The 27,992-nt window shown below is 43.5% G+C and overlaps 2 protein-coding genes across 3 annotated transcripts in view; both read right to left on the reverse strand.

The window, feature by feature from the left end:
- Window positions 1–4,750: 4,750 nt before the first annotated feature.
- On the reverse strand, window positions 4,751–11,647 carry PEX19 (peroxisomal biogenesis factor 19). Of its 2 annotated transcripts, none has more exons than XM_082612449.1 (8): window positions 11,543–11,647; window positions 10,017–10,126; window positions 9,418–9,583; window positions 8,896–8,981; window positions 8,519–8,680; window positions 7,612–7,788; window positions 7,401–7,445; window positions 4,751–7,180 (listed from the first exon to the last, which is right to left on the reverse strand). In XM_082612449.1, the coding sequence occupies exons 1-8, from the start codon at window positions 11,610–11,612 to the stop codon at window positions 7,157–7,159; spliced, it is 840 nt and encodes a 279-aa protein (XP_082468575.1). In that variant the 5' UTR covers window positions 11,613–11,647; the 3' UTR covers window positions 4,751–7,156. The 2 variants fall into 2 exon arrangements, with proteins under 2 accessions (XP_082468575.1, XP_082468574.1); XM_082612448.1 differs by having other exon boundaries at window positions 4,751–7,232.
- A 3,144-nt stretch (window positions 11,648–14,791) lies between these two features.
- COPA (COPI coat complex subunit alpha) overlaps window positions 14,792–27,992 on the reverse strand; it is a 50,727-nt gene continuing 37,526 nt past the window's right edge. The window contains exons 18-33 of the mRNA XM_082613743.1: window positions 23,375–23,537; window positions 23,126–23,272; window positions 22,168–22,357; window positions 21,950–22,045; window positions 20,700–20,788; window positions 20,383–20,506; window positions 19,423–19,512; window positions 19,133–19,242; window positions 18,652–18,729; window positions 18,420–18,488; window positions 17,728–17,864; window positions 17,280–17,466; window positions 17,071–17,181; window positions 16,591–16,752; window positions 15,735–15,929; window positions 14,792–15,467 (exon numbers count right to left, since the gene is read on the reverse strand). Of these exons, the coding sequence (XP_082469869.1) occupies window positions 15,408–15,467; window positions 15,735–15,929; window positions 16,591–16,752; window positions 17,071–17,181; window positions 17,280–17,466; window positions 17,728–17,864; window positions 18,420–18,488; window positions 18,652–18,729; window positions 19,133–19,242; window positions 19,423–19,512; window positions 20,383–20,506; window positions 20,700–20,788; window positions 21,950–22,045; window positions 22,168–22,357; window positions 23,126–23,272; window positions 23,375–23,537 (2,008 nt within the window). The 3' untranslated portion in view covers window positions 14,792–15,407. The remainder of the gene's footprint in view (window positions 15,468–15,734; window positions 15,930–16,590; window positions 16,753–17,070; window positions 17,182–17,279; window positions 17,467–17,727; window positions 17,865–18,419; window positions 18,489–18,651; window positions 18,730–19,132; window positions 19,243–19,422; window positions 19,513–20,382; window positions 20,507–20,699; window positions 20,789–21,949; window positions 22,046–22,167; window positions 22,358–23,125; window positions 23,273–23,374; window positions 23,538–27,992) is intronic.

A 27,992-nucleotide genomic window follows, 5' to 3' on the forward strand; every position in this document is an offset into this window, starting at 1 on the left:
CTTTCCTCCTTGCATTCATAATGTAGCAGAAATCCTACCTCCTCATAACAGAGTTAATTATCCCAGACAATATGGCAACTTCTTTCTTTGCCTGATAGTTTGCTGACATTAGGAGCCCAGAGTGACCAGATGACAGCCATACCTTTAAGTTTATTGAGATTCTTATGCTGTGCCTGGTAGAAGCATCCCCACTCTGAGAAACAGGACCTCCAGACCCACAGAATTTAAAGTTGCAGGGACTCCTAGGAAGTACAAATTCCTCAAGTGGATCACTGGAAGTGATGTTGAATAGGGTCACTCCTATTTCCGCCCCTTGGTTGCAGAGCCCATGAATTCTACCTCTTGGGGATAAAGCACCCTATTATGGTCATATAGGTTTATACTGTATTGTGAAGGACAGCACTCCATTCTTGCTGGCACCACAAATGCACCTTCAAAAGGCCATCTCACCACTGTACTAGGTCAGAGGCTTCTGGGTGATAAGGTATTTGGTAGGAACACTGGATCCCACTGTCATGTGCCTGTTGCTGTACCTGCTTTGCCATTAAGTGGGTACCTTGTTCCAAGGCATTATTATGTAGGACCCAGTGCTGGTAAATCAAACATCTCTGAGTCCTTGGATGGTAGTACTGGCTCAGGCACTTATAAGCAAAGCAAAATATATATCAGTCCTGATCAGAATAAACTGTTGTCTTTTCCAGAATGGAAAAGGTTTGATGTAACCAACTTGCCACCAAATGGCAGGCTGTTCTCCTTGAGTAGTGGTACTTAACAAGGGGATCAGCATTGTTCTTTGATGCTGACAAGATGGACATTTAGAAATAGCAGAGCTAAGTCAGCCTTGGGTAAGAGAAGAGTCCATGTTAGTAGGCAAAAAAACAGCCTCCATCTCTGCCACCGTGGTGATTCTATTTATAAACACACTGTGCAAGAACTGGGATAGCTGAAATTGTCCTAACTAAATTATCCTATCCATAGTTATTATTTAGCACCCTTCTGGTGAATACTTTCATAAGTCCCACTCTCATAAATCCACCCAAATGCTCTTCACCAGACCCCATTTTCCTATCTTGCTCCTTCTGGGCCTCTGACCAACCAGCCCACTGACTGTGAGTTCATGTATATCCTTGCCTCCGGCCACATCTCTCTCCAAAGCGGACGGTCAAGTAAACTGCCTAAAGCCCTACCCATTGAGAGAATTTCCCCTCATCACTGTCTTTCAGGACCACTCAGGAAGAGGCGGTTGAGAAGCAGTAGTCCATACTTGGCTTGCCCTAACATGATCAAGCTAAAGCATCCACAAACCAGACCTGGAGTTTTTCCTCCTCTGTCAAATGGTTGAAGGAATTCTTATGTTGCCATAGGCATGAGCTAAGAGAAAGGTATTAGTGCAACAGATGTAGGTAATATGGAGGCCCGGGGCCCTTTGTTCAATTTAACTTACTTGTGCCAAATTTGCTTGGGCTTCTTCCAAACTGTACAATTTCCATTGTAATATGTATTGCTATTGTATCCACCCAATCTTATGATTTGGCACATCTGACAATAACAGGCTGTTTATATGGGCAACTGGTCACATAGTCACTTGATATTTTGTGGTTAGGCACTGAATCTCTATCAGGACCTAACAGTATGCCAGGAGCTGCTTTGCAATGGTGAAACTTTCTCTACCGCAGGAAGCACCACCTTACTCCAGAACCCAAGAGGTCTGTGCTGGAACTCTCCTACTGTGGATTGCCAGAGAATCCACACACGTATTTTCCTACCACAGATACCTCTAGTTACCATGGAATTTTCCAGTTCTTATGGCCCAAGCAGCAGGACTGCTTGCATCACAGGCTGGACCTGCTGTAGAGGCCTTTCTTGCATTCCCAAGTTCAAAAATATGCTGCCTCCAAAACTGGAATATGCCTACCAAAGTATCGTGCTACTTTCTTATGGTAAAAGACACAAGATACAATAACTTATCTTTACTAGAGAGGATGTCCCAGAATGCTCCAGGTCACTGGACACCTAAAAACCTAACCAACATGGCAGGGCCCTGCATCTTTTGAAGAATTTCTCTCTCACCCTCTGGAGTGTATGTGTCTCACCAAGGAATCCAGAATACTTGACACTGCTTGTTCCTCAGATCTGATTAGCATATCCTTAACACCTGAGTAGCATAAGCTTAATAAAGCAAACAAATGTGATATTCTACAGAATATCCAGGTCCTTTTGGACTACACTGTGAAAGAGAGAAAAATTAACATAGCTCTAGATCAAAACTGTGAACATAGGGACTGGGACTTCCCTGGTGGCACAGTGGTTAAGACTCCGAGCTCCCAATGCAGGGCGCCCGGGTTTGATCCCTGGTCGGGGAACTAGATCCCGCATGCATGCCACAACTAAGGAGCCGGCGAGCCACAACTAAGGAGCCCGCCTGCCACAACTAAGACCTGGCACAACCAAATAAATAAATAAAAATAATAAAATATTTTTTAAAAAAGAACTGTGAACGTATACTGTTGCCCATCACTTGCGACTCCAACTGCTTCTGATTCTTCCTGATTAGTATTGAAAGAATATATTCACTAGATCAGGAAACTTTCTGTAAAAAAGGCCAGATGGTACATATTAATAGCCACATATATATTAGAGGCTGCGTCACTCTCCAGTAAAGAAAATACATCTGGCCTCTTGCCTTCTGAGATGGCCCACACTCTTGTTTGTGGAGTGTGTTTTTCTCTAAATAAATCCACTTTTTACCTATCATTTTGTCTCTCACTGAATTCTTCCTGTGACGAGACATCAAGAACTTGAACGTCCTTAAGTCCTGACACCAGGAAAGAGAGCTGATGTTTTCTCAGACCGAGTGTGGACTCAACCTGTGTTTGCAGGTGAAGAGTCTCGTTATCTACACAGGCCAGAGATGAAGCTTGTCTGATGTAAAATTGGTTGTGTTCAACAGAAAAATATCGAGACATAGTTGTAAGGGCCAGAACAGCTCCTGCTTGCCAGTGGCTGCTTTTCTATTCTATTTCTCAGAATAAATGTATAAAATCACATTAGGAAGTTACAATGCAAAAAAAAAAAAAAAAAGAAAAAGAAAATACATCCATCACAGGACTACAATCAGGACTACTAATTGCTTAAGTTTACAGCAGTCCATTGTAGTCCACTACATCCCACCCAATGTTTGCAAGGACCAGAATGGTGAAACTAAATGAGGGTATGATGGGGACCAACACCCCTGCACCCTTTTAAGTTTTTAAGAGTGTAACGAATTGCTGCCATTTCCCCCAGAATGCAATATTACTTTTTATTTACTATTTTGGCAGAGGTGCGGGTGCAGTTTCAGGGACTTCTACTTGGGCTCTCTGCCAACTGCCAAATATGACCATTCTGATTATCTAGGGAAACTGGAAAAATGACCATAAAGTGGATTTTTGGACCCACTGTGAGACAGACCTGGGCAAGCACTCCATTTATTATCTGACCCTATATTTTCCTACTGTAATTGGCGTGAGGTGGGGCGGGGGGAATGCAGGAATGGGAGGTACCGTGATGGTGCTCTGGGTCCCTGGTATCAGTGTCAACTCAGACCCCGTATCCCTGGTTTTCCAACTCAAAAATTTTGGGTAGTCTTCTTTCCCTAGTGTACGGTTAACTAAGTAAATTGTGCATTCAATTGACAGATTGAGTCCGAGAACTGTCTCAGGCCTATAAACTAGGCAAGGAATTGTGACTTTTCTTTGAAGTTACTGACCTCAGCCTTCTGTTCAACCATTCTTGGTCACTCTTAATTATATGTAAATCATACCCTACTTGACTGTCCATCTATATGGTCCCTAAGACCACCCACGTTCCATTAGCCACCTCCACTTTGACCATGCTACCCTTATAGAAATTCACCCACCCTGCTTCTGAGAGTTAAGTGTTGCCATTTGGCCTCTGCTATCAGGGACAAATGCTAGGATCCTATTATCCCCACCACTACCAGGGAAACCAGTTCTTAAACATCCTCTTCCATCAGCCTCCACCCACAGAGACAACCACTTCTTCTCAAACATGCTGGTGACCCTTTCATTAGTGCCTTTCCTTTATACAAAATTTTCCTGAGGCCCTCCTGAGAAACATAGTCAGCAGGTGGGTTTTCCAGTGAAATATCCACTCATTCTTGCATGCATACTTCCTCTAAGCCTTTTGATCATTTTTCGTATGGTCTGTCATCTCTACTTCATTTACTGTGGGCCATCGTTTCTCCCAAGCTCCCAAAAAGCCATCTCAGCAGCACATTATAAGCACCTCATGGGGCCCCTGCCAGGATGTTCCAGAATCATAGGAACGTGATTATCACAGTACTAACTTCTTAATTAAACCATCCACACAATCACAAATTTGTTTTCTAATGTACAGAGCTTTGGAACAAAGGGGCACTTCCTTTAAAGTTTGAGAGCAGCATAAACACTTAACATACAGCTTAAACCTAAGCTTTGTGATGGTTATTTTAAGCAGCAAAGGCAGGCTAGAAAAATACTAGAAACGTCCTTACAGTGACACATTCTTGCTGAAGAAAAGGTTCAGTAGAAGCAACCCTCACATGGAACAAGTATAGAAATGTATCCCTTTGGCTGATGCAGCTGTGGAGAGACTGAGGAGGGCCCCAGAGCAGTGCTACTCAGGTGGTTGGAAATTTGTACTGGTCTGTGAACAGTTTTTCACCAGTCTGCAACAAGAATGAGTTAGAAATTAAATGTGTTCAGAAACCTTTTAGCATTTTGTTATTTTTTTATTTATTTGGCCACGCCGTGGGGCATGTGGGATCTTAGTTCCCCAACCAGGGATCGAACCCATCCATGACCCCTGCAGTGGAAGCTCGGAGTCCTAACCACTGGACTGCCAGGGAATTCCCTAGCATTTTGACTGCTATAATATCCAAATGCATGATCAGTGGCCTTATCCTGTGGAAGAGGTCTGGTCAGTTTGGTGTTGTCAAACTTGTGTGGTGGGTAGCCCACAGTGTGAACTGCGCATATGGAACACATATTGGTGGACAAAGGATAGGATACTTATAAAACAAAAAACCTGGTCCTTTACCACAGTTTGAGAAGGACTGCTCCATCTTTCCACAAGTCCTAGAATAATTCAAATAGTATTTCTGGAACAGAGCGTAACCTGAGGTCAATTTGTTCATGTTCAATCAAAATCAAAATGAAAATGAATGGCCTGGGAACAAAACTTAAGGCGGCATCTGTTTAGGTTCCTGGCGTAAGCCCTGGCCAGGCCAGCATAAGTGAGAATGTGTAAAGGAAAACTGGCACATAGTTCAAGGTGCAAGGCCCTTTCGTTCTTCCCTCCTTTTTCTCTTTCCTCATCCAGTTTTTGGCTAGAGTTATAAGGAGAGAATTTTGGCCATTCACGTCCTGCGACCATCATCACAACTCTGTCTGTACTTTCCCATCTCTTGCAGAGGAGAGGAGTCTCAGATTCAGACCCGGGCTCTTCTGTACTCTAAGGTACAGTAGCTGGACCTTCCCAAACAGCCTTAGGCCTTAAGAACATCTCCTTCCTCGCCAATACCACAGAATGTGTGGGATCTTAAGGGGTGAAAAGTCTTAACCCAAGGGAAAGTGACATGTCACGAGCTCAAAGTGCCACAAATGATAAGTACAAATTTGCTCTGGAAGTTATTTTCTGAGTGCTGAACCAGGACAGCCAGCTGGTCTGACCAGAGTATCCACCAACATGTGGCAGCCAAGGTCTACAGATTCACTGGTTCCCACAGAGAAGAGCAAGGTCAGCTCAAAGAAAAATAATTTAGTAAGCATGTTAACAATATATTACTAACATTAATAATAATACTGTGAAATGTTAAAATACAATACCAGTTGAAGGGTTTCCCAAATTGAAGTATTCAGAGAAAATGAGGAAAGATGGCCATTCAGTCTCCTTTGCCAACTGAGGTGCAGACTGAGCTGGGGAAAGGAAGTGGTGGTAGAACCCAGTAATGCAATGTTATGCTAACATTCCTCACACGGCAGCTTAGAGAAGCTGAGGAAGATTAGGAAAAGACTTGGATGAAAAACAGGCTACAATCCCTCACTCAGAATATTTATTAGTCAGGAAAAAGGACCCAGGCTGCATCCCACCCCACCTTTCCCAAGCTACCTCCCTGAATCAATGAACAGGATTCAAAGGAATCAGATGTCTCAAATAAGCCAAAATGTATCTGGAGAAGAACAGTACTTCATTTCCTAGACCTGACACTATAATTATATATGTTTGCCAGGGAGATGGGGGGGCAGTGAGGGTGGTGGATGGACTAGATGAGGGGAAACAGGATGGGCCCTTCTTTGTCACAGTTTGGGCTCAGAGAAGGGTTGGAATAAAGAGGTATTTAAAATAGAGAGATGAGAGGAGAGGCAGGGGGTAAAGGAAGGTCAAGGGCTGAGTTCACCCAGATCACATAGCATTATAGAAAGAACAGAGCAGCTACTTGAGTTCTCAGGCTGGAACAGGGAATTGAGGACTCTGTACCTGGAGAGAGGAGAATCCCAGGGCTTCTCTTTCAACCTACTGTGAAAGAGTAATATTTTTAGATGCAAAAGCCCCCCCACTTACTTTCCCTTCAGAGAATTCAGAACAGTCTGAAGGCAAGAGGGTGTGGTGACAGACCTAAACCCCCAGCCCAGGCTAAGTTTCTCCCCATTCATTCCCACAGGTGCTGCCCAAGAGAACTATAGAAATATAGAGTCCTAGGACTCTGTCCCTGCTCCCCAGGTCCAAGACAGGGAGTAGAGACAAGGCACGAAGACCCTGGGTACAAAAGTGAACTCAGTGTGGCCCTGTATAACATTATTTTGGGAGAGGAAAGAAGGTGCATGCCCCCAAAGGGACACCTTCCTTCACCTGGTAGGTAGCTGGGCCTTTGCTAGCAGCAGAAACCACAATGGAAGGGGTTCACAGAAATGATCTGCAGAACAGGCCTTACTCCTAGAAGTACAGAGAAAAAGCCTCAGCTGATATGGCACAATCTTGGGTGGGATGGCAGATGGCAGTGGGCAGACCACTCCTGTAGGCGACACTCCTGCCTCAGCTCCCAGTGGTTCTGCTGACTCCAGACGTTCCCCCACGGCTGGGAATCAGGGAAGAAAGCATGTTGTGTTTCACATGATCAGACACTGTTCGCCATTGGCACCTGGTGGGCCCGAGAGATTGAGGGCATCCAGGTCAAAGTTGAGGCCAGGAGGCTGGAGAAGAGATGAAGGGACTCAGATAACTCCTCCTATTTCAGAAAGTTAGAGCTTCTGAGGGTCCATCCCCAGCAGCCACAATTATCACCTTAGGTGGAATCACTAAAGGTTACAAAATACTGGAAACTGGGGCTCAGATTAAAGTATACGAGAAGGTATACTCACCATCTCCCCAGCAAGCTCTTTTGGAGGATGGCCCAAATCCTGTAGCTGGAAAATAAGGAAAGAGGAACAAGAGAGAAGACCATGCTGTGTGGCCTCTCCTGCGCTCCCTCCTCCACCTTAGCTGGGCAGGGAGGCATCCTTCCAGGACACCTCCTCCACTGAACACGCAAGCAGATAGCAGCAGCGGGCAGACAGCAAGAGGAGGCCTTACCTGCTGCATGAGGTCCAGCACCACCTCAAAACGAGCCTTTTGAGTGGCCTCACTATCTGTGGGGGTTTCTGCCTCAAACTGCTCACATATTTTGCCCATGACACTGTGTTGTTCCTGATATTTTTCAAACTGCTCTGGAGGTAGAGATTCTCGGTGAGTCTGCAACCATTCTGGATACTAAGCAAAGAGAGAATGGGTGGGGAGGAAGTAAGTGAACAATGAATAAGTAAGGGCAATAAAATATGACGAAGAGTAAAACATGAAGGGCACAGGAACATAGGAGAAGGAAAAGCTAAATAAGCGAGTTCAGCATGAGAAGTAGCACTCACTTCAATCAGATCACCTGGCTATGCTAGCATTTACGGTCACCAGAGGACAGAAAACTTTTTCTGTGAAGAGCCAGATAGTAAATATTTGAGGCTTTAAGGGCCACATATGATCTCTGTCACATATTCCTTCTTTTTTGTTTGTTTTAACAACCTTTAAAAATCTCTTCAGTGACACTATAAGCTCTGTGATGGCAGAGACCATCATTTAAACTACTCTTAAAATTGTTCACAGCATAAAGCCAGTAAATCCTCAGTGAAAACTTATTGGAGAAATGAATGAAGTTGGAAATGCAAGAAAGGCTGATCAGATAACAACAGAGACTTAGAACAATTTACAGAAAACTAGAGCTGAAGCATTTCCCCTTCTACCTTAAACATCCTCCGTATGGTAGCTTTATTCTCTTGGAGATACAACTCCTCCCTAACTCTCCCCCTCCAAATAAATAAAGGAGAAAAAAATAGATGAACCTGTACACTTGAGTTACTCTATCTCTGCAGGCTCTAAATAGACAAAGCAGCTCACAGGAGTTGATACAATGGGGAACAAAGAGGAAAAGCATAAATAGAAGTTCACAAACCTTTTCTGTGATCTCCTTCAGTGACGGGTACAGCACATCCTTGGACAGGAGGTTCTGCATGATACTCTGCATGATGGGGAGGATGGTCCCTTCCCCGTCTCCTTCGTCCATGCCCAGGCCTTCCATGGCCTTGGTCAGCTCCTCTTCTGACATGCCAGAGTTCTAGAAAGGACAGGAGGGAGGTGAGCAAGTATACTACCTTCTTGGGATGCTCACCAACCATTCAGATGGGAAAGAACTATTTAAACTTGCCTGTAGCAAAGTAGTCAGGCAGGGACAGACTTGAGATGATACCCAAGAGAGTCTGCCTTTTGAGACTCTGCTGGTGAAGTGTCTGGGAGTGGGCCCCTTGTGGTTCCCTATCTCTTCCCCCTCACCTGAAGGTCAGTGGCATTCTTGGCTAGTCCACTTAATGTCTCCTTTAGGCAAGAAGTGAATTCTTGTTGGGAAGTCGCATCACTGCCTAGGAGAGATGAAAAGAGCCAAGGTCATTTAGGATTTTAACTGTTTGCTCGCCTAGACTGACCTGGTTACCAGCTTGGATATGGAGCATGTACTAGGGAATCACTAGCACCCCAAATCTTTGAAGACTCTACGGTTATCTTCATAGTTATTTTCACAAAACTACATAACTGTGTGTCAGTTTGTTCTCCACAATGACACCCACGTTAACACTGTGACCTCTGAAACGGTCCCTTTTCAATAATCTTTTCTGTTACTTTCCAACTTATCTCACGCTTTTCATTAAACAGGGTCTCATGCCTCCTCCCATCTCCTCCCCCATCCCATAGCGGTGGTATCATAATTGCTGTCAACTTTATAAAGTTTGGTGTCCTCACGCAACAATGACCTAGGAGGTTTGCTCAGACATTTTCAGTTGTCTGGGGCCCCCTCCTCACCTACTCTCCCAGCAGCCTCTGAGAGCTTTTGGAACTGCTCTACCAGGTGGGGCTCTTCCTCAGCCAACTCCTTCATTGCTTTCTCAAACTCTGCAGTGGCTTGGGAAGCCAGCTCGCTGTCAAACAGTTCCTGGAAAAACTTCTCTTGGGAGGCGAAGAGGGCATCCTGCAGGGGAGAACGTGGCCTAAGTGCATCTCTTACTTGGCACCCCGCTGCACATGACCTCTGACAAAAGTCACAGGCAGTGGCTCTGGGAAAGGCAGTGCTTCCCTCCTACCCACCTCCACTGGACATTCTGACTACCTCTCTTACTGAGAGCAGCAAAAAGGCATCTGGCCACTGAGGGAACGGTATGGAGTGTCACTCCCAATCCAACCATTTAAATCTGCTCTTTTCTTAAAGAACTTCCTTGAGATCCCTCTACTCAATCTCAAGTCCCTGTTTCACAAGGACTGAGGCCTGCAAGAGCACTCAGCAATGTGAGGCCAAGGCACCTCCCCCAACTCCCCTCTGGCCCACAGGGGCCTGCCCAACCCCTGCTCAGAGCTGCATGCCCATTGTCCCCCACCCCCATCCATTAAGTGGGTGGAATGTATACTTTGGCAGTGTCTCCCGGCGATCTCTTCTGGGACCCCGAAGCATCAGGGGCCGTGGTGGTAGGAGGGGGTGCTGGAGAGGGTTTGGCCTTATCGAAATCATCAAGAGCACCTTCAGAAACAAGAAACATGGCGTGTATTTGGGGATGGATGAGGATGCAAGGCTGGGGGGTTTCTGGGAAAAGCATTAAGAGAACAATCTTTCACACTGTCAACTTTCCTAAAATTTTCTCCTTTTTTTGAGTCTCCCTCTCCTGACCCACCCCTCAATAAGCCTCCCACTTCCCTCCCCATTACCTAATTTATTGTGATCAAAGGGGAAGAAATCGCTTAAGATGCAACAAGCATCTCTCTCAGAGCTGGGAGAAGAGAGTTAAAACTTCTGCAGAGACATCTCCATCTATACAGTGCCTTCCTTGCCATTCTTTAATGATCCCTAGAAATCCCATACAGATATCCAAGGGGAGCAGAGAACACAGATGTCCTTAACCCCCTGAACTCATTCTGGAGCCCTAAAGGGAATAATCTTTGGCAAGAGAGCTGAAGCCACAAGATGTTTCACCTAGCTTCCCATGGGTCCTGGTACTAGTATGAACTGAGGGACTCCATATTACACTCCATGGGAGGGCACTGAACTCTATCTTCCAGTTTCACTCTCCCTCCCCAAAGCTCTTAGAGCTCCCTCTGGCCTCCTCTCTGCAGACTCACACAGTCACTTAGCACTTCTCACAATTTCTGTTCATCTTTCCGCCTGCCCACTGTGTCTGTGACTGAGCAAGAGACAAAAAATATTCACCTCTTCCCTGAAAAGCCTCTGTCCTCACCACCATTCTGCTTGCCAGACTCTAAGTGTAAGGGGAGGACAGCGGCCCCACTCTGGGCAAGAAACAGGGCTAAGGAGGAAAAGTACAGCCACCCTCTTTTAAGAGGGTGAACTGTCTTCCCCAGAGGCCCTCTCACCCTGTTTTTCAAAATAATGGGAAGGGAGTGTGTTTGAGCTCTGACATGATGAAAGAACTGGAAAGGGGCCTGGTGAGAGAAAGGTGAAAGGACTGGGAGAAGGAAAGGCGTGTCTTCCATGTTAAGGAGAACAGGACAGTGCACAGAAGGACGCACTTCGGGCGCGCTAAGAGTTAATGGTAGCAATCCGTGGATGTCCGGTTCGCGGCCCACCGAGGACCGAAGGCTGCTGCCGGCGGGGAGAAAGTCAGACTTTAAGAACTTACTAATCTAAAGTAAGGCGAGTTTGGAGCGGGATCGTGAAACATCGTCCTCTGGGTTAGTTTCCCCTCCGGCAAGGAGATCAACGGTCTGGGCCGCTCAGGGACCCAAAGCGAGCTCCTCGGCTCTCGCCGCGGAGGAAGGAGAGGGTGACCCAGAGATTATCTCGGGGGTCGCAGACTCTCCGCCGCCGACCAACCTTTGGAGAACCTTTCCTGCTCCGCCCCAAATACCTCAGGTTGACCTAACACGCTGAAGGGATCCTTACACCTGCCCCCTTCGGGCCTTTCCCATTACGGGCTCTTACTTTCCAGAAGCTCTTCCAATTCCCGGTCGGCTTCAGCCCCAACACCACCATCCTCCTCAGCCGCGGCCATCTTGCCACCTCCGCCGTGCCGTAGGAGGCAGGGCTCCTCGCCCCACCCCCCGCGCCCTCCCCCTCTGCCTCGTGCAACCAATGGCATTGTTGGCCCGTGCCGGGCCGCCATTTTTAAAGGGACAGGAAGCTTCGATTTTTTTTTTTCTTTTTTTTTTTTCTTCCCCTCTTTCTCTAGGAACGTAGAACCAACAGAGCGGAATTTACTGTTACCTTCTGCCAGGTTTCTTACTGGCTTGGCCTCCTTTCTTTCAACTGCCCGCATTACCTGGCTTATTATTTCTTCCTGAACTGTGGGTAGGCCAAATTGGGACAAACTGCCTACGAACAACCAGAAGCTGTGCATGTGTAATCAATAACGACAGTTAACCGTACACCCAACATGCTAATTTCCTCTCACTTCCCTCAGTATTTTACTCAAACGTCATCTTCTCTGAAGTGCCTTATTCGGCCTCACTAAATAAAATTGCAACCCCTCCCCCCCACACATATACACTTCCTATACCCTTTTCCTCTTTATTTTTCTCAACACTTACCACTATCTGACATACTATGTATTTTATTTATTTATCGTTATCTCCTCTCAAGCCCCTTGGAATTTAAGCAGCATGATAGCAAGGATTTTCATCTGTCGTGTTCACTGCTGCACCCTCAGCTCCTAGGCTAGGGACTAAAACTTGGGCACTCACTGGCTGCTCTTTGCTCTCCCAGGCCCTAATGAGGCATGTTTCTCTGCAGAATCTAGTGGATATCTCTGATTTCCCTGCACCCCATTAAAACTGTCACAGTGCCAATAACTTCGAACTCAATGTTAGTTAACTAAATCAGGCAGAAAAAGCGACTCTTGGACCTTAGACTAAGCAAGGAGGCAATTGGAATGTAGTGGTAATAGACCTGCCTTCCCTATCTCCTTTTCTCTATGCAGAACTCAATGGAGTGTAGTTGGAGGAGGCTCAGATAAAGACAACTCCAGACATCCCTTCCCTCCTCTGGAATTGTTCTATTCAGATCTGTGAGAATGCATCAACTGCCTGAGACAAACCTATCTCAGCACTTGGAAGGCATCTGTCGTTGTTTAATATCCTATGCTGGGCACAGTGGAGGGCAGAGAGAGAAATCAGGACCAGCCCTTGCTGTAAGGTAGTTGACTGGGGATTAGGCTGGAGGTAGGATTAGACATACACACAGTAAGTATGGCACAAGGTTAAGTGTCTTATAAGAAGTAAGGATAAAGTACCATAAAGTTTAAAAGGGAGAAATCACACTAAATGAAAGAAGTTACTTCATGACTTTCATCCTTATCTTCCAAAACACACACTTGAGTACTTGTGTCAAACACCAGTTTAGGTATTTACTCTTTCCTTGACATATAGGGCACAGACTTTTAAAATCATACCTGTGCAAAACCTACTGTGTTCTTCCAGGCACAAGTACTGTGATTTGGGAGAAAACACTCTGGAGTCAGAAGACCTAAATTCCAGTCCCAACTCTTGTCATTAAATTGCTTTGTTCAAAACCCTTCACCACTCTAGGACTCATACTACAAATATGTAACATTAAATTTGGGACTCTAAGGTCCTTCCCTGATTAATCTCTTTCTCCCAAACATCTGTAACATCTATTCCAGGTTAACTTTCTCATTCAACTCCAAACGGCTTAACATGTGTTATCTCTAATATGACTATACCATGCACACATTACAGGTATTTATATTGGCTTTACATTAATATGGTAATATAAGTATGTTAATAAGGAAAACATCAGATGGTAAATAAGAGAATTAAGATGGAGTTGAAAATAAGCATGATTCTTCCTTTGCACTATTTCTTAAACTTGCTTTACTATTGATAAGCCTAACACCTCATCTCAGTATTTACTCACCTCCCACCTTTCACGTATAGTGAACACTGTTGCAAAACAGTATGTTACAACATTTTCTTTATATCACTCTCTCAAGTAAGGACTTAATGGTTCTCCACTGTTTATTAACCAACTTCAAATTCTTGCCTGGTATTTAATTATTTCACATGTATCCATTTTGTTTCCCCAATTACATAAGCTTCATGAGGATTGTCCACTTTTTTCATATCCCTCAGTTCAGAACGTTTGTTGGTATGCAAAATTAATTTTATAATTTATTTTAAACTTACAGAAAATTTTTGCCATTTTGCCAAAATTTTTCATCAACTTGCCTATGGCTACAGAAAGAATGTTTATAACTTGAGAAAGTGTTATGAAAGTAGTGTGCAAATTTTTGAGAGGGCAGGCTTAATTTGGGGATTCTGTTTAAGAAAGTATCTTTTAAAGCTAAAAAGATACAAAGCCCTGCCCTCTTTGACAGCAGGAGTTACACTTATAGTTTATCCTCAGATTCACTTTCCACACCTGTCCAATGTACGTTCAAGTTGCTCATTGCAGCACTGTTTATAATATCCAAAGACTGGAAATAACTCACATATCCATGAATAAAAAGGCAACTTAAAATCATTAGTATGCTTCCATTTAGGTATAACAGGGGGATAGGGAAGAACATATTCATAACTGCTTGTTTATACATCAAAAAATCTCTGGCAGGATATAAGGAAGCTAACAACGGCAGTTACCTGTTTTGGGGAAGGCGATAGGAACTGGGTGGCTGACGAAAAGGGTGGGAGGAAGATGTTACAGAATAGCTTTTTACATTTACTGATTTCTGAACTATATGAATGTACTGTTTATTGAAAACATGAATTTAAAATGAAAAAAGTATATATTTTAATCAAAGGCACAGTACATCACTCTACGGAATTAATCTTAGTACATGACAAGCAAAATTCTGTATTGTCATTGTAATTTCTGTACTATATACAATGTATTACCAATTAATCACATATATATCACATAAAACATCTAGAACAGTACCAAGTACGTGGCAGGTGCTCAATGAATACACTCTATAATTAGCAATAGATGGAAGTTGCAGTCAATAATGGAATAGGGGAACTACTTGCTTTCTACCATTCTCACAGCAATTCACTATATCCTATGAAAAATATGTACTTTAAAAAACAAATAGGTATTTATTACCTTTGTAATTAAAAATAATTATTGAAGGAAAGGTATCTGCTTTGATGGGACAGCTACGTGGAATAAGTAGGAACATGAGAGTGTCCAGGAAACAAATGGCAAGCCACAAAGCTCTCGTAGAAATTTACTTTATTTAGTGTGAGAAACAAAATACAAGAACAATCTTTGTAAAGAACAAGTCAACAAAAAGTGATGTGCATTTCTGGAAAATCAAATAGTTTCTTCTCAGACTTTAAGTTTCTGGCCACACAGAGGATATCTGCCTCGGAGTTTAAATGCCCAAGGAAAATGGGGATGGCTAACAGCTTGTTTATGACTGAGTAAAAGATGCTATCTTATTTATTACATCTCATTCCTTTCTAACAAAAAGTACACAAAGGTGGTGGGGAGGGAAGGAATAAATATAGAAGGAATTTATTTCACAAATGTTCATCACAAATGTTCTTTGAACGATCCAAGCTGGGAAGGCAAGGCCAATCGTGACCACAACTGTAGTTACCTTGAGATGAGAGGTCCTCAGAGGCAAAAAAAAAAAAAAAAAAAAAAAAAAGTCAGGTTTAGACATTTTGATTAGCCATAGAAGAAGAGAAAAGGACATTAGGTTTTAGGGTAGAGAGAGCTAAACATCAATAATATGAAGGGTAGTTGAGGAGGAAGGAGTTAGAAGGATATAAAGGCTAACTGTCTGTGGGAAAACATGGTGCTTAACCCTACACACATGAAGCAGGCCTTAGCGAAACTGCAGAGGGCTGATCCTTAAACCAATCACATCTTTGCCAATCTCTGTCACCTATGGAAGAAGAAATAGAAGAAAGTTAGGGATTTGTGAGGGTGAGAAGCCTAGAAAGCCTACTCCCTCCACACCTCAGTGAGCACAGTAAAGTGGTTTGTTATTGTTACTGACTGGAAGGAGCAGTGGGAAGTTCTACCCTCCTCCAGTGTCACTGCCTCAAGGTGTGAGGGGGAAATACAGGAGACAAAAAGGACCAACATGCTAGTTGGTCCTTCCCTCAAGACAGAATGAATTCTAGATGTATTTCTCAAGGACAGTACTTACTGTAGTGACCCTGCAGATCTGACCCTTGAACTCAGGCGAATAGCAGGCCCCACTGAGTGGACATTTCTCCACTGGCTTTCCACGGTAGATGGGCCGATAAGATGCAGCACAGATGTCAAAAGGGTTGTGCATGTCATAATTGAGCTGGTAGGCATCTGTGGGGTTCTTCTCACAGGCAGACAGGATTTTGCGGGTCTAAAAGAGTGAAGGAATATTTTATTTAAGAGGACTGAAAGCTGCACACCACAACTCAAATGATCTCATCACCATGGTTTAGTAGTTTCTTTGATGTAGATGCAATTGTACTGAATGAATACAGAATACGTCCTCTGTATAGGTCATATGTGAAGGGGTAACAGTTGCCATTCCTGTTGTATCAGGCTTTCTCCTTCTCTATCCCAAAGTGGCTCCATGGATCTAGACTCATACTCCTCCACTAAGTCTGAGAATTCTCAGGGTTAGTCCTGAAAGGGTTAAAACTGGCTTTCATTGCACAAATAGAAAGCTTTTGGAAAACACAAGTAATGGGACATGTATATGAAGGCTAGTGGTGGTGGTGAGGGGAAATCTAGAACTTAAGGACAGGATTGGGTTGATTTTCAGGTACAGAGGACCTGTTCCATATTGCAGGTCACACTCTCACAGTGGTGCCATGTCTGAGTAAGATATTAGTTCAGTTTCCAGGAACAAAGGGAGGTCCCCATGCCAGTAAGTAGAGGGTGGTATTTTGTTGGCTCTTTTTGTTGAATGTTGTTATACAGCACTTTGTTTCAGAGACAAGGACCTTGGTCTTCGACTCCCTCCATGTAAGAGCAGATCTAGTTCCCCTACGCTCACTAAAGGGGTTCCCACATACCTGTTGAGCCACCTCCGGCTTGGGCCCAAGTTCCAACAGGCGCCGAGCAAAGGTGGCAGCAGTCTTAAAGTTCTTGAGCTTGAAGAAGAGGTTGAGGGCTGTACGTAGCACCAGGATCATGTGCACTGGCTGCAGGTTTGAGTGGGTGAAATAGGCTGCCATCTGGTGGACAGAAGGAGGAACACATGCCACGCTGATGCTAAAGCTGGGATAGGTCATTTATAAGGGGTCACATATGCATTAGAAACACAGCAAAACAACCCAATAAAAACAGGATTGGCAATAAAGCAGAGAAATCTTCTGCCTCCTAGTTATGGAGGACTGATGAGATGAGGAAGACGGGTGGAGAAATATATCCTTTCCTCACAGAAATGGGCCCAAATTTCTCTTACTCCCCATACTGAGACCTAAAGAATTCAGACCTAATAGTGGGTAAAAGGGAAGACGCCTCTGTACTGCTTAGAGGCCCAGAGGTCTTACCTCACAGATGCGCTTCTGTTGTTCTAGAGACTCTTTGGGCAGCTTCTTCCTTTCTATCTCCATGGACAAACCCACAATGTACTCACGGCAAATGGTGATGAGCTGCTGAGCCTGGAGAGGGGGCCAAAGAAGGTCATGGTACAGAGGCAAGGAGGTGGGGGTGCCCAGCACTATGACACGTGTGACTATGACACTATGACTGCCCTTACCTCTGCAGTCTCCTGTTTATTGTCCACAACAAGAAGTGGCACACCGAGTAAAATGGAACGGAATGTCTCCACAGCCTCCTCAAACTTGCCCGCTGTGGTGAGCTGGTAGCAGAGCTGCAACCGTCGGATGAGGTCATTGAGCTTCAGGCCCACGGCCGGTACACCGTTCTTCAGCCCTGCATCCTTCCTGAAGGAGAAAGAAGACGGGATGATCAGGAGCCCACTAGGACTTCACCGCTTCTTCTGGCAACATGCTCACAATACCCTGCTCTGAAAGAAGCTAGGGAAATGGATGCAGCGGGTGTAAACCAAACCTGACAGAGTGCCAAGCCAAAGAGCTTTTCCTACTAGGAAACCTCAGCTCTGGGCCAATTCTGTCTCTGGGGTGACCATCTGAAATATCTACCCTAAGTTGGAACAGAGAGAAGCCAGGAGCAAGGGGCCTTACCAATTGCGATTAGGGTAGCCATACATGGAGGGCAGGCAGGGCAGGGCCTGATAGGTGGTACGGCCTCGGGCAAAGGTCTGCAGGAACAGTTGCTTGTAGGGGCCAAACTGGGTTACCCCTACTTGGTCATGAAGGAGCTGGAATACAAGAGGAAAGAAACATAAGATTTGGGCTCTGCTACTTAAAAACTAGTTGGCAGTGGGCAACGTACTTAACTTCTCTGTACCTGTTTCCTCATCAGTAAATTATATTTAATTATAGGATCTACCTCCTTTAATAATACCCATAAAGCATTTATGATAGTGCCTGGCACACACTCAACACTGAATGTCAGTGGCTGTTGCAGTTGTGGTTGTTAGTGCTACTATAGCACACGGCTCAGCGTTCAAAACATACACCTGTTCCTTAAGGGGTGCTCACTTCAGTGATGTGAGCCAGAAAGCACGCCATAAAGGGGTGGAAGATGGCTGGAAGAATCCACCGTACGAGATTACTAAGCCAGGTTGAAAGCACATACGAGGAAAGCCTTATGAGGCAAGTTTCCTTAGGCAAGACCAAAGACTTCCACGTTAAATATACACCTCTGCCCTTGTGGGTATAATAATTTCCATTTGCTTAAGATGAATCGGTCATCCCCCTGGGACCCTAGGTAAGGCACACTCAACAAAAGCCAAGGTAGCTTTAAGACTTACCCGCATGGCTGTTTCAAAAGAGCCTGCCAGGATGTGATCAACTGGAAGCTGAGAGTTATTGCACCAGATCTAACAAGAAACAGAAAACCCAAGACAAGTGAAATTTTGCTCTTTCTCTTCCCAATAGTCCTACTCTGTATCTGTAATAGAAGAGTGTCGATATTATTTACACATTAATCAAGGAGAGCTAGCTCAGAAACACTTATCCCTACAGGACTGTTTCCCTGCTTACCTGAGTTGGGCTGGTTCCCTTAGTCGGGGGCACAAAGAACCCATCCTCAGCCCCACCAGCTACACCAGGGGGTATATCCTAGGGGAAAAAAAAAGAGTGAGTCATTTTTTAAGCCATTCAAGCAATTTGCCCTGATAAATCTAAACATAACTCTACCTTATTCCCAGCCTCTGTTGGGGAGGAGGGGTGGTGGTTGTGGAAGATGACTCTCAAAATAGGAGAAGCTTCCCCAGTAACAAAACGATACACCAAAAGCTCCAATCAGGCAAAAAAGCTTGCTCCCTTTTCATAAGATGACACTGACACAACCCTAGTTAATCTTATTCTTCTTTCTTTCAAATGGGAGATAAGCATCAGACTAGGAGGATCCAGACCCCCTCCCGTTCAGGGACCTCAGGACAGGTGTTGGGGGGATGATAAGGCCTCCGGCCTGCACAAGGAGAAATGGAGAGAACCTTACAAGGGTGAAAATTCCACATACCAGCTCAGGAGGGAGCTCCAGATCTTCTTCCACATCCCAGCCACCTCCTTCTTCCTGTCCCTTGCCAAGAGCATCATCCCCCAAACCTTCTGTAGCCTCCACAAACCCATCTGTAAGGAAAATCCAGGCTCAACATAGATTCTCAAAGTGACACAATTTTAGCCAAAGGAAAGGAAAACACTGGGATCCTTGTTGGTCCTATGGTCCAGCACCCTGCAGAACTGCCCCACAACCCAGTCCCACTCCAGGGAGCCCATCTGCCCAGAACACTCCTAGAAGAACATGCATACCTTCGTCCAGCTGCAGCTCCGCATCCTCTCCCCAGCCCTCAGTACCAACAGTGTCAATGTCAATGTCAGCAGCCAGTGCTCCTCCCTTCCCTACAGAGGGAAGGAACAGAAAGGAGCTGGTTACAGCCAGCTAAGTCTGAGATATGGCCTCCTCTGCAGGCAAACTGTTGCATCCTTACAGAAGCAGGTGCCAATGTTCTGTCCACTTACTGTTTTTGTTTATTTTTGTGATGTCTATATTATGCTAACTTGGTTAGCATAGGTTTCACAGAGAGAGGGAATAGAAGAGAGATGAAAACAACTGGCCTTCCTGCCACCAAAAACTGCCTCAAACAATTTCTTACTAACCAGCCTTTGGTGCCAACTCTTGGCATTTCTTGCTGAGATCTTTGCTAAGTTACCACCACTACAGTGTGTACAGGGCATGAGGACAAAGGCTAGATGAGAGGATATGGAAGAAAAAGCAGGACTGGGCACGAAATGCCCAAGGGTCTATTTAGGCTCTCAGCTGGGAGAAACAAACTAGTAGACATAGCCGAGAAAACAGGAGTGTAAGGGTGGGAGTGGTAGTGGCTATACCCACATGACAGAATTGAGGTAGCTGAGTTAGTACCTTAAGATTGTATGTCATGAATGATAAAACACAGAATGGAGGGTATGATTACATATATGGTAAAACCTAAGAAAATACACCAAAATGTTAACAGTGGTTGTTAGAGCCATGGACTAAGAAACATCTCTTTTTTTCCCTCCTATTTTCCAAATTTTAATGATGCCATAATGCTTTTATTTAGTTTTTAAGACCGTACCGTAACTTTAACTGGCATCTCAGTGTTGCATGAGGCATCACACAGAAAAAAGGACAGATGAAAAGGACAGAATAGTTAATGGTACTCTCTAGGACAGCTTTTCAGAAAACAAGCACACAACAAAAATGCTATGGAAGAAGCGGGCACTTACCCTTGCTGGCAATGGAGCCTTCAAAGAACCCTTTGGACACAGTCAATAAGGGCCAATTGGTATCCAATGGCATGATAGGTGCAGGTGGCTGAAGCAGCTTGGCATTAGGGTCAATGTCTGGAATCTGAAAGATAGAAGGTTAAAAGCAAACAGCTCTCAGGAACCATCTAGGGAAGGTTATGGAGCCTCCTTTGATCTCATTTGTTTCTCTGCCTCTCCTGGTAACCAGGTGGGGAGTGACATTTGTAGGTTTAAATAGTCCCAAGATCTCAGAGTTAATCCTGTAATCAGAGATACTTATGTAAATAAAGACTCACTGCCTCCTTCTCTGGGTCAAATGTCTCCTTCAGGCTCTCAGCTTCTTCATCTAAACCGTGGGTAGCAGCTGTGAGATAGGCCAGCGACTCTGTTAAGAAAACAGACTTTGTGGTATAGGTACATTTCCAAGTGAATACTGGTGTCCTGATGTCTGCCTCCTGGTCAAGTCCCTGCATAATCCCCTTCCCTTCAGTGGGGGCTGGATCTATTGACTCGCTTCTAATGAACAGTGTGTGGGAGAAATGAAGGGATGTCACTTCTGAGATTAGGATACAAAGACTATGGCTTCCATCTTGGGTGCCCTCATTTGCTCTAAGGGAAACCAACTGCCATACTGTGAACTGCCCTATGGAAAAGACGACAGAGCAGAAAACTGAGATCTCCCAGCCAATAGCCAGTGAGGACCTGAGGACTGCCCACAGCCACAGAGCGAATGTGGGAGTGGATCCTCCCCTACTTGAGCCTTGAGATGTCTGCAGCCTTGGCCAACACCTTGACTGCAGCCTCATGAGAGACACTGAGCCAGAGGCACCCAGCTAAGTCATGCTGCAAACTGAGACAATCAACACTGTTGTTTTAAACTACTAAGTTTTGGGTAATTTGTTATATAGCAATAAATAACTAAAACAGTTGCTTATCCTCAAGATCTATCATCAGTGTTAACAAGAACCTTGGACTCATCCCAGTCTCCTCTCTCCCACATCCCCCCAACCATTCGCCTTTGACAAATCATGTTGGTTCTTTAAACCTTTAAAATATATGCCGAATCTGACCATTGCTCACCCATTCACAGCTAGCACCTTGGTCCACACCACATCTTTCACCCTTCTTATTCCCTAAGGTATCTCAAGTGCTAGTATAATGCTTGGTATACAGTGGGTTCTCAAAAAATACCCCTTAAATATAAAATGAATAAATAAATGGGTGAAACCTCCAGATTTGAAGTAAAAGAATAAAACTCTAATGGCATTCAACCAACCACATTTACTATGGTATCTGCTCCAGGACTTTTTAAAACCCATTTCCCCCAAGATATTAACTATTTTCCTAAGAGTGCCTAGCCAAACTATATTTTCTGGCTGTCCCTCCATTTGGCTTTGAAGAAAGTCTCTGAGCATGGTAGGAGCATGCAGTCTCTTTTGAAAAAATGTGCAATGAAGGGAAATCCCTCACTACTACACATGAATAACTCACCATAAAGAGAAAATACTTCCTAAGGCCCCAAAGGAAGTGAGTCCTGGATACTTACTTTGCCCACAGTTCTTCAGGATCCGTACACGCTCTGACACGTCTCCCAGGTAGAGGGCATTCTGATAATGGCCACTCATGTCCTTTCGGATCTCAGCTGCACCAAGTCAATAAGAGACACCAAGTTAGGTCTTCTCTCTCAAGTTCTCTCTTGCCTCTATTTGCCTTCTTCCTTCCCCCAAGGACCCCTTTTCCCATCCTTAGTTTCTGGGGTCTCACCAATTTTCATCATCTTGCGAAGTTTCTCTAGATTACCAGTGATAAGGTACAAGAAGGAAAGTTTGTCAAAGTTTTTGGTGCGCTGATAACACATTTCCACAATCTGGTGGTTCCCCTGTAGTAAGGCCACTTCTCCCAGCTTTTCCCAGCAATTCTTGTCATCCAGTGCTTTGGCTGCTTCCAGAGCAATCTAAAGAATCCCAAGAATTAGAGTTAACAGGTTGGAGGTTATTGTGACTCAAAACCAGGGACTACAGTCAAAATGTCCGTCTCTAAGTAAATCTCCCAAGGAACTCTTTACACTTTCAATCCTCCTAGCTTTGTTTTCAATCTAATACTACTGAAAATTCAATCAACAAATAAGATCCCTTAGGATCCATGGATAGAAGAATCACATCACATTATCCTCCTCCTCAGAAATTTACTTTTATAACAAAATCATCTTCTAGCAGTTGCTGATTCCCTAAGGCCAATTCTTGCTTAGCTATCATATTTCCCATTTTCCAGGTTTGAAGATCCACAGGGGCTCCTCAGAAGAAATAAGAAGGAAGTTCAGAACTGGAAAGTCAATTTTCTTTAGGCTTCTCCCCATTTAAAAATAATGCCTATAGGCTCTAGGCCTCAACATTTAATAAGTACTCCTTCATCTAAGCTGCCAGTTAGCAAGTCAAATGTCAAGGAAATAATGAAATTTTTCAAATTCTATGCTATCTTGGTTCTGTTCTAAAAGTTACTGAATTCAGACTAACTCAGAGCGACAACAACAGTAGAAATGCTGGGGCAGAAGCAAAGATGGGCAAACAGCAACAGGAAGATAGCTCAATCTAACAACTAAAAAAATTCTAAATTCCATTATATTGGCTGAAGAAGCAAGCCCAGAATAATGTCTTCCCAATGCCACCCTAACCCTCTCACCTCCTCTACAACAATATGGGGCTTATAACCATACTTCTCTCACCTCAATGTTTCCACACTCCAGTGCCAGACTAAAGCGAGTTTTCTCATCCTTGACGAAATGCAGTGCCACTTCAGGATATCCCTTCTTCTGGAGATATGCAATAATAGACTGGCCCACAAGTTTGGCGTTCCTTACCATGTGTAGTACCTAGACATTTGGGGAGGGTTAGGGCAGGAAATAGAGATCACTTATAGGAAAAAAGGAGTGCTGCCCTTCTCAATACTCCTAATATGCTTCCTCATTTCATACCTCATCATATTTTCTGTTGATCAGGGCCAGCTTGAACTTGAACTCAGTTGGATCAATGGTGAGCACCCGAGGACGACACTCTCTATCTAGGCAATATACATTGTTGCCCTTCACCCGTGTGACATAGATAGGTAAATCCAGAGTTCGGATGATCCCATAGTCCCTAAGAATAAGAGTTAGAGAGCACAACTTTAAGCCAGTGTAGGAGTAAATTCAGCCTATAAAGAAATAAAACAAGCCTAGGACCCAGCCTTTTATCTTCTCATTACCCTTTTGTCAAGTGTCATTTGAACAACAGTATAGATGGGAAGTGATTCAAAAAAGAGCAGAACTAAATGCCAAATTAATTTATTTTATTCTCTTGTATGAAGTGGGAAAAGATGGGGCAGATGATATGATTTCTCTTTATAAGCTAGTACTCTAGGATCTAACAGACACAGCTATCAGAACCAGACCAAAAGTTAAATCTTAAGTTCTGATATATAATCACTAGGCCACTATGAACAGTTAAATCCTTCCTTATAAGCTATAAGTGAAAGTGGAAGAGAGGTAGATGTGAAGACTTCTGATGTACAAAGAAATGATGCAAAGCACATAATATTTTAAACTGAATAAAAATTAAAAGTTTACAGATTAAAACTTGTGGCTATAGCTAACACAATACTTGATGGATAATTTATAGTGTTAAGTGCATATACTATATTAGAAGAAAGACTGAAAATTAATGAGGTCTACATGCTTAATATTAGGAGAAAGACTAAAAATTAGTAAGCATCCAACTCAAAAATTTTATGTTTTTTTTTTTTTTTTTTGCGGTACGCGGGCCTCTCACTGTTGTGGCCTCTCCCGTTGCGGAGCACAGGCTCCGGAAGCGCAGGCTCAGTGGCCATGGCTCACGGGCCCAGCTGCTCCGCGGCATGTGGGATCTTCCCGGACCGGGGCACGAACCCGTGTCCCTTGCATCAGCAGGCGGACTCTCAACCACTGCGCCACCAGGGAAGCCCCCCTTATGGTTCTTTTTAAAGTTAAAACAAAGAGTGTACTTAGAAGGAAAAAATAAAGTCAATAGTAGAAATTAAGAAATAGAAAACAAAAGTACAATAGAGAAGTTCAATAAAGGCAAAAGCTGGGTAAAACTGATAAACCTCTCATGAAGCTAATTAAGAAAAAAAGGATGGGGACTTCCCTGGTGGCAGAGTGGTTAAGAGTCCGCCTGCCAATGAAGGGGACACGGGTTTGAGCCCTGGTCCAGGAAGATCCCACATGCTGTGGAGCAACTAAGCCCGTGTACCACGACTACTGAGCCTGTGCTCTAGAGCCCACGAGACACAACTACTGAGCCCACGCACTGCAACTACTAAAGCCCGCCTGCCTAGAGCCCGTGTTCTGCAACAAGAGAAGCCACTGCAATGAGAAGCCCATGCACCGCAACAAAGAGTAGCCCCCGCTCACCGCAACTAGAGAAAGCCTGCGGGCAGCAACGAAGACCCAACACAGCCAAAAGTAAATAAACAAAATAAATAAGTTTATTTAAAAAAAAAAAGAAAAAAAGGCAATAATAGGGATGCAAAAAGGGATATCACTATAGATCTTGCAGAATGAGGATATGCATAAATGTTTTTAAATGATCAAATTCCCAGAAGAGTAAAATTTACCAAAATTGACTAAAAAGAAATAGAAAACCCCTACAGTCCTGTAATTATTACACAAAATTAAATGAATCATATTTTTAAATCCTCCTATAAGTACCAGGCCTGAATGACTACACTGGCAAATTCTACCTACCATTCAAGGAAGAATTAATTCCAATCTTATACAAACTCAATGAGAGAACAGATGAATAAAGTATATTATTTTGCTTATTTTATGAAATTAGCACTACCTCAATACCAAAGCCTGACAAGGACAGAAAGGAAAAGAGAAATCACAGGGCAATCTCACACACATATATATACAAAGATGCAAAATCCTAAACAAAATATTAGTGACTGAAACAAGCAATATTTGAAGAGGGTAAAACATCATGACCAAGTTAGATTTGTATAAGGAATACAATGTTAGTCTAACATTAAAAAAAAATCAATTTAATTCACTACATTAATCAACAAAAGGAGAAAAACTGCATGACTACCTCAATATATGCAGAAAAGGGGTTTAAAAAAATTCAATATTCATTTGAGATATAGCAAAGAAATTCCTCAGTAGATAAAAAGTATCTAGAAAAAATCTACAGCAAGCTTACATAATGCCAATACACTGAAAAGTCAGCCTGTAAATTGGGAACAAGACAAGAAAGTTTGCTATCACTGTGTTTATTCAGCACTGTGCTGGAGATCTTGGTCAGTGCAGTAAGACAAGAAAAATACATAAAAGAATAAGTGCTGGAAAGAAGAAACAAAAGTGTCATTACCTACAGATGCTATGAGTATTTGAAAAGAAAATATAAATGAAAAAATTAATAGAATTAATAAAGAGTCTAGCAAGGTCTCTGAAATAAAGTTAATTTAAAACTTAGTTGTGGGGCTTCCCTGGTGGCGCAGTGGTTAAGAGTCCGCCTGCCGATGCAGGGGACACAGGTTCATGCCCCGGTTCGGGAGGATCCCACATGCTGCGGAGCGGCTGGGCCCGTGGGCCATGGCTGCTGAGCCTGCACGTCCGGAGCCTGTGCTCCGCAACGGGAGAGGCCACAGCAGTGAGAGGCCCGCATACCGCAAGAACAAACAAACAAACAAACAAAAAAACTTAGTTGTATTTCTAAATATTGGGAAAAATTAGAAAATTGAATTTTTAAATGGATATTATCCATTTACAAATAGCATTAAAAACTATCAAGTGCCTAAGAATAAATCTAAACAAAGAAAATGCAAAATCTCTATGGATAAAATTATGAAGCTTTATTAAAAGATGTTTCAGAAGCCCTAAATAAATGAAAAGCTACTATATCATGTTCACAAATTAGGAAACTTAATATTGTAAAGATAACAATTACACCCAAAATCCCCAAATCACATACAGATTCACAATCCCAACTGAAATCACAATAGGGATTTTTGCTTTTTGTTTTTTGGGGTTTTTTTGGCCATGTCGTGAGGCTTGCAAGATCTTAGCTCCTGAGACTTCGCTCGTGGCGCAGTGGTTAAGAATCCCCCTGCCAATGAAGGGGACACAGGTTCGAGCCCTGGTCTAGGAAGATCCCACGTGCCATGGAGCAACTAAGCCCGTGCGCCATAACTACTGAGCCTGTGTGCCACAAGTAGTGAAGCCCGTGCGCCTAGAGCCCGTGCTTCGCAACAAGAGAAGCCACCGCAATAAGAAGCCCGTGCACTGCAACGAAGAGTAGTGCCCCCCTCATTGCATGTAGAGAAAGCCCGCATGCAGCAACGAAGACCCAATGCAGCCAGAAATAAATAAATTAATTTTAAAAAAAAAGAGAGAGAAAAATCAACTTTCTTAAAAAAAAAAAAAAAATCTTAGCTCCCCAACCAGGGCCCAGGAACTCCCATTTGTCTTTTTTTTTTTTTTTTTGGCATGGAATTTCACAAGCTAATCTAAAATTTATACTTTTTCAAGACAAAAAATTACTTAAAAATATGCCTTTTCAAGGCAAAACTAATTTGAAAATAGCCTAATAACTTAAAAAAAAGTAAAACAAAGTGGGTAAGATTTGTGGAACTGCTTTACTAGATGTAAAGACTTACAAGACTATAATACTTAAGACAGTGTAGAATTCAATCAGAGACAGACCACAAAAAACAGATCCTTGGGACTTCACTGGTGGCCCAGTAGTTAAGAATCCGCCTGCCAATGCAGGGGACACGGGTTCAATCCCTGGTCCGGGAAGATCCCACATGCCGCAGAGCAACTAAGCCCATGTGCCACAACTACGGAGCCTGCATTCTAGAGCCTGCGTGCCACAACAACTGAAGCCCACGTGCCTAGAGCCTGTGCTACGCAACAAAAGAAGCCACCGCAATGAGAAGCCCGCGCACCGCAACGAAGAGTAGCCCCCACTCGCCGCAACTAGAGAAAGCCCACATGCAGCAACAAAGACCCAATGCAGCCAAAAATAAAAAAACAAAAACAAACAACAGATCCTTGCATTTTTGTAAATGTGATTCATATATCACAAAGATGGCTCTGCAGAACTGTGGGGAAAGGCTGGTTTTTTCAATACCTGATGTTGGTACAAAACTGAGTGTCCTTATGGAAAAAGTAAAGCTGAGCTCATGACACCTCACACCATACAAAAAAATCAACTTCAGGTAGATTATAGACCTAGATATAAAAGGCAAACTATAAAGTTTTCTTAAGAAAATATAAAAGAATGCCTTTATGATTCTGGAGTCAACAAAGATTTCTTAAATAGGACACAAAACCTGATATCCATAAAGAATGAGATTCATAAACTCAACTACATTAAACTAAGAACTTCTGTTCATTAACGGATATCAAAAGAAAATCAAAAGACATACTATAGAATGGGAGGAGATATTAATATTTGCAACACATAGCCCTGACAAAGGACTGATATTCAAATATACAAAGAACTCCTATAACAAAAGAACAAGGATAACTCATTTAAATAAAGGATAAGACTTGAACAGAATTCATAGAAGAG

This window comes from Mesoplodon mirus, assembly GCF_964341445.2.
Source record: "Mesoplodon mirus genome assembly, chromosome: 3".
NCBI lineage: Eukaryota > Metazoa > Chordata > Mammalia > Artiodactyla > Ziphiidae > Mesoplodon > Mesoplodon mirus.

Bases quoted from the DNA above. Each gene is read 5' to 3' on its own strand.
- PEX19 (XM_082612448.1), bottom strand. From the start codon at position 11,612: ATGGCCGCGGCTGAGGAGGATGGTGGTGTTGGGGCTGAAGCCGACCGG. The intron at 9,584-10,016 runs GTATACATTCCA...TCTCCCCTGCAG, and splicing joins CGCCGGGAGACACTGCCAAA to GATGCCCTCTTCGCCTCCCA. The intron at 7,233-7,400 runs GTGAGTATACCT...TCTCTTCTCCAG, and splicing joins AAGAGCTTGCTGGGGAGATG to CCTCCTGGCCTCAACTTTGA.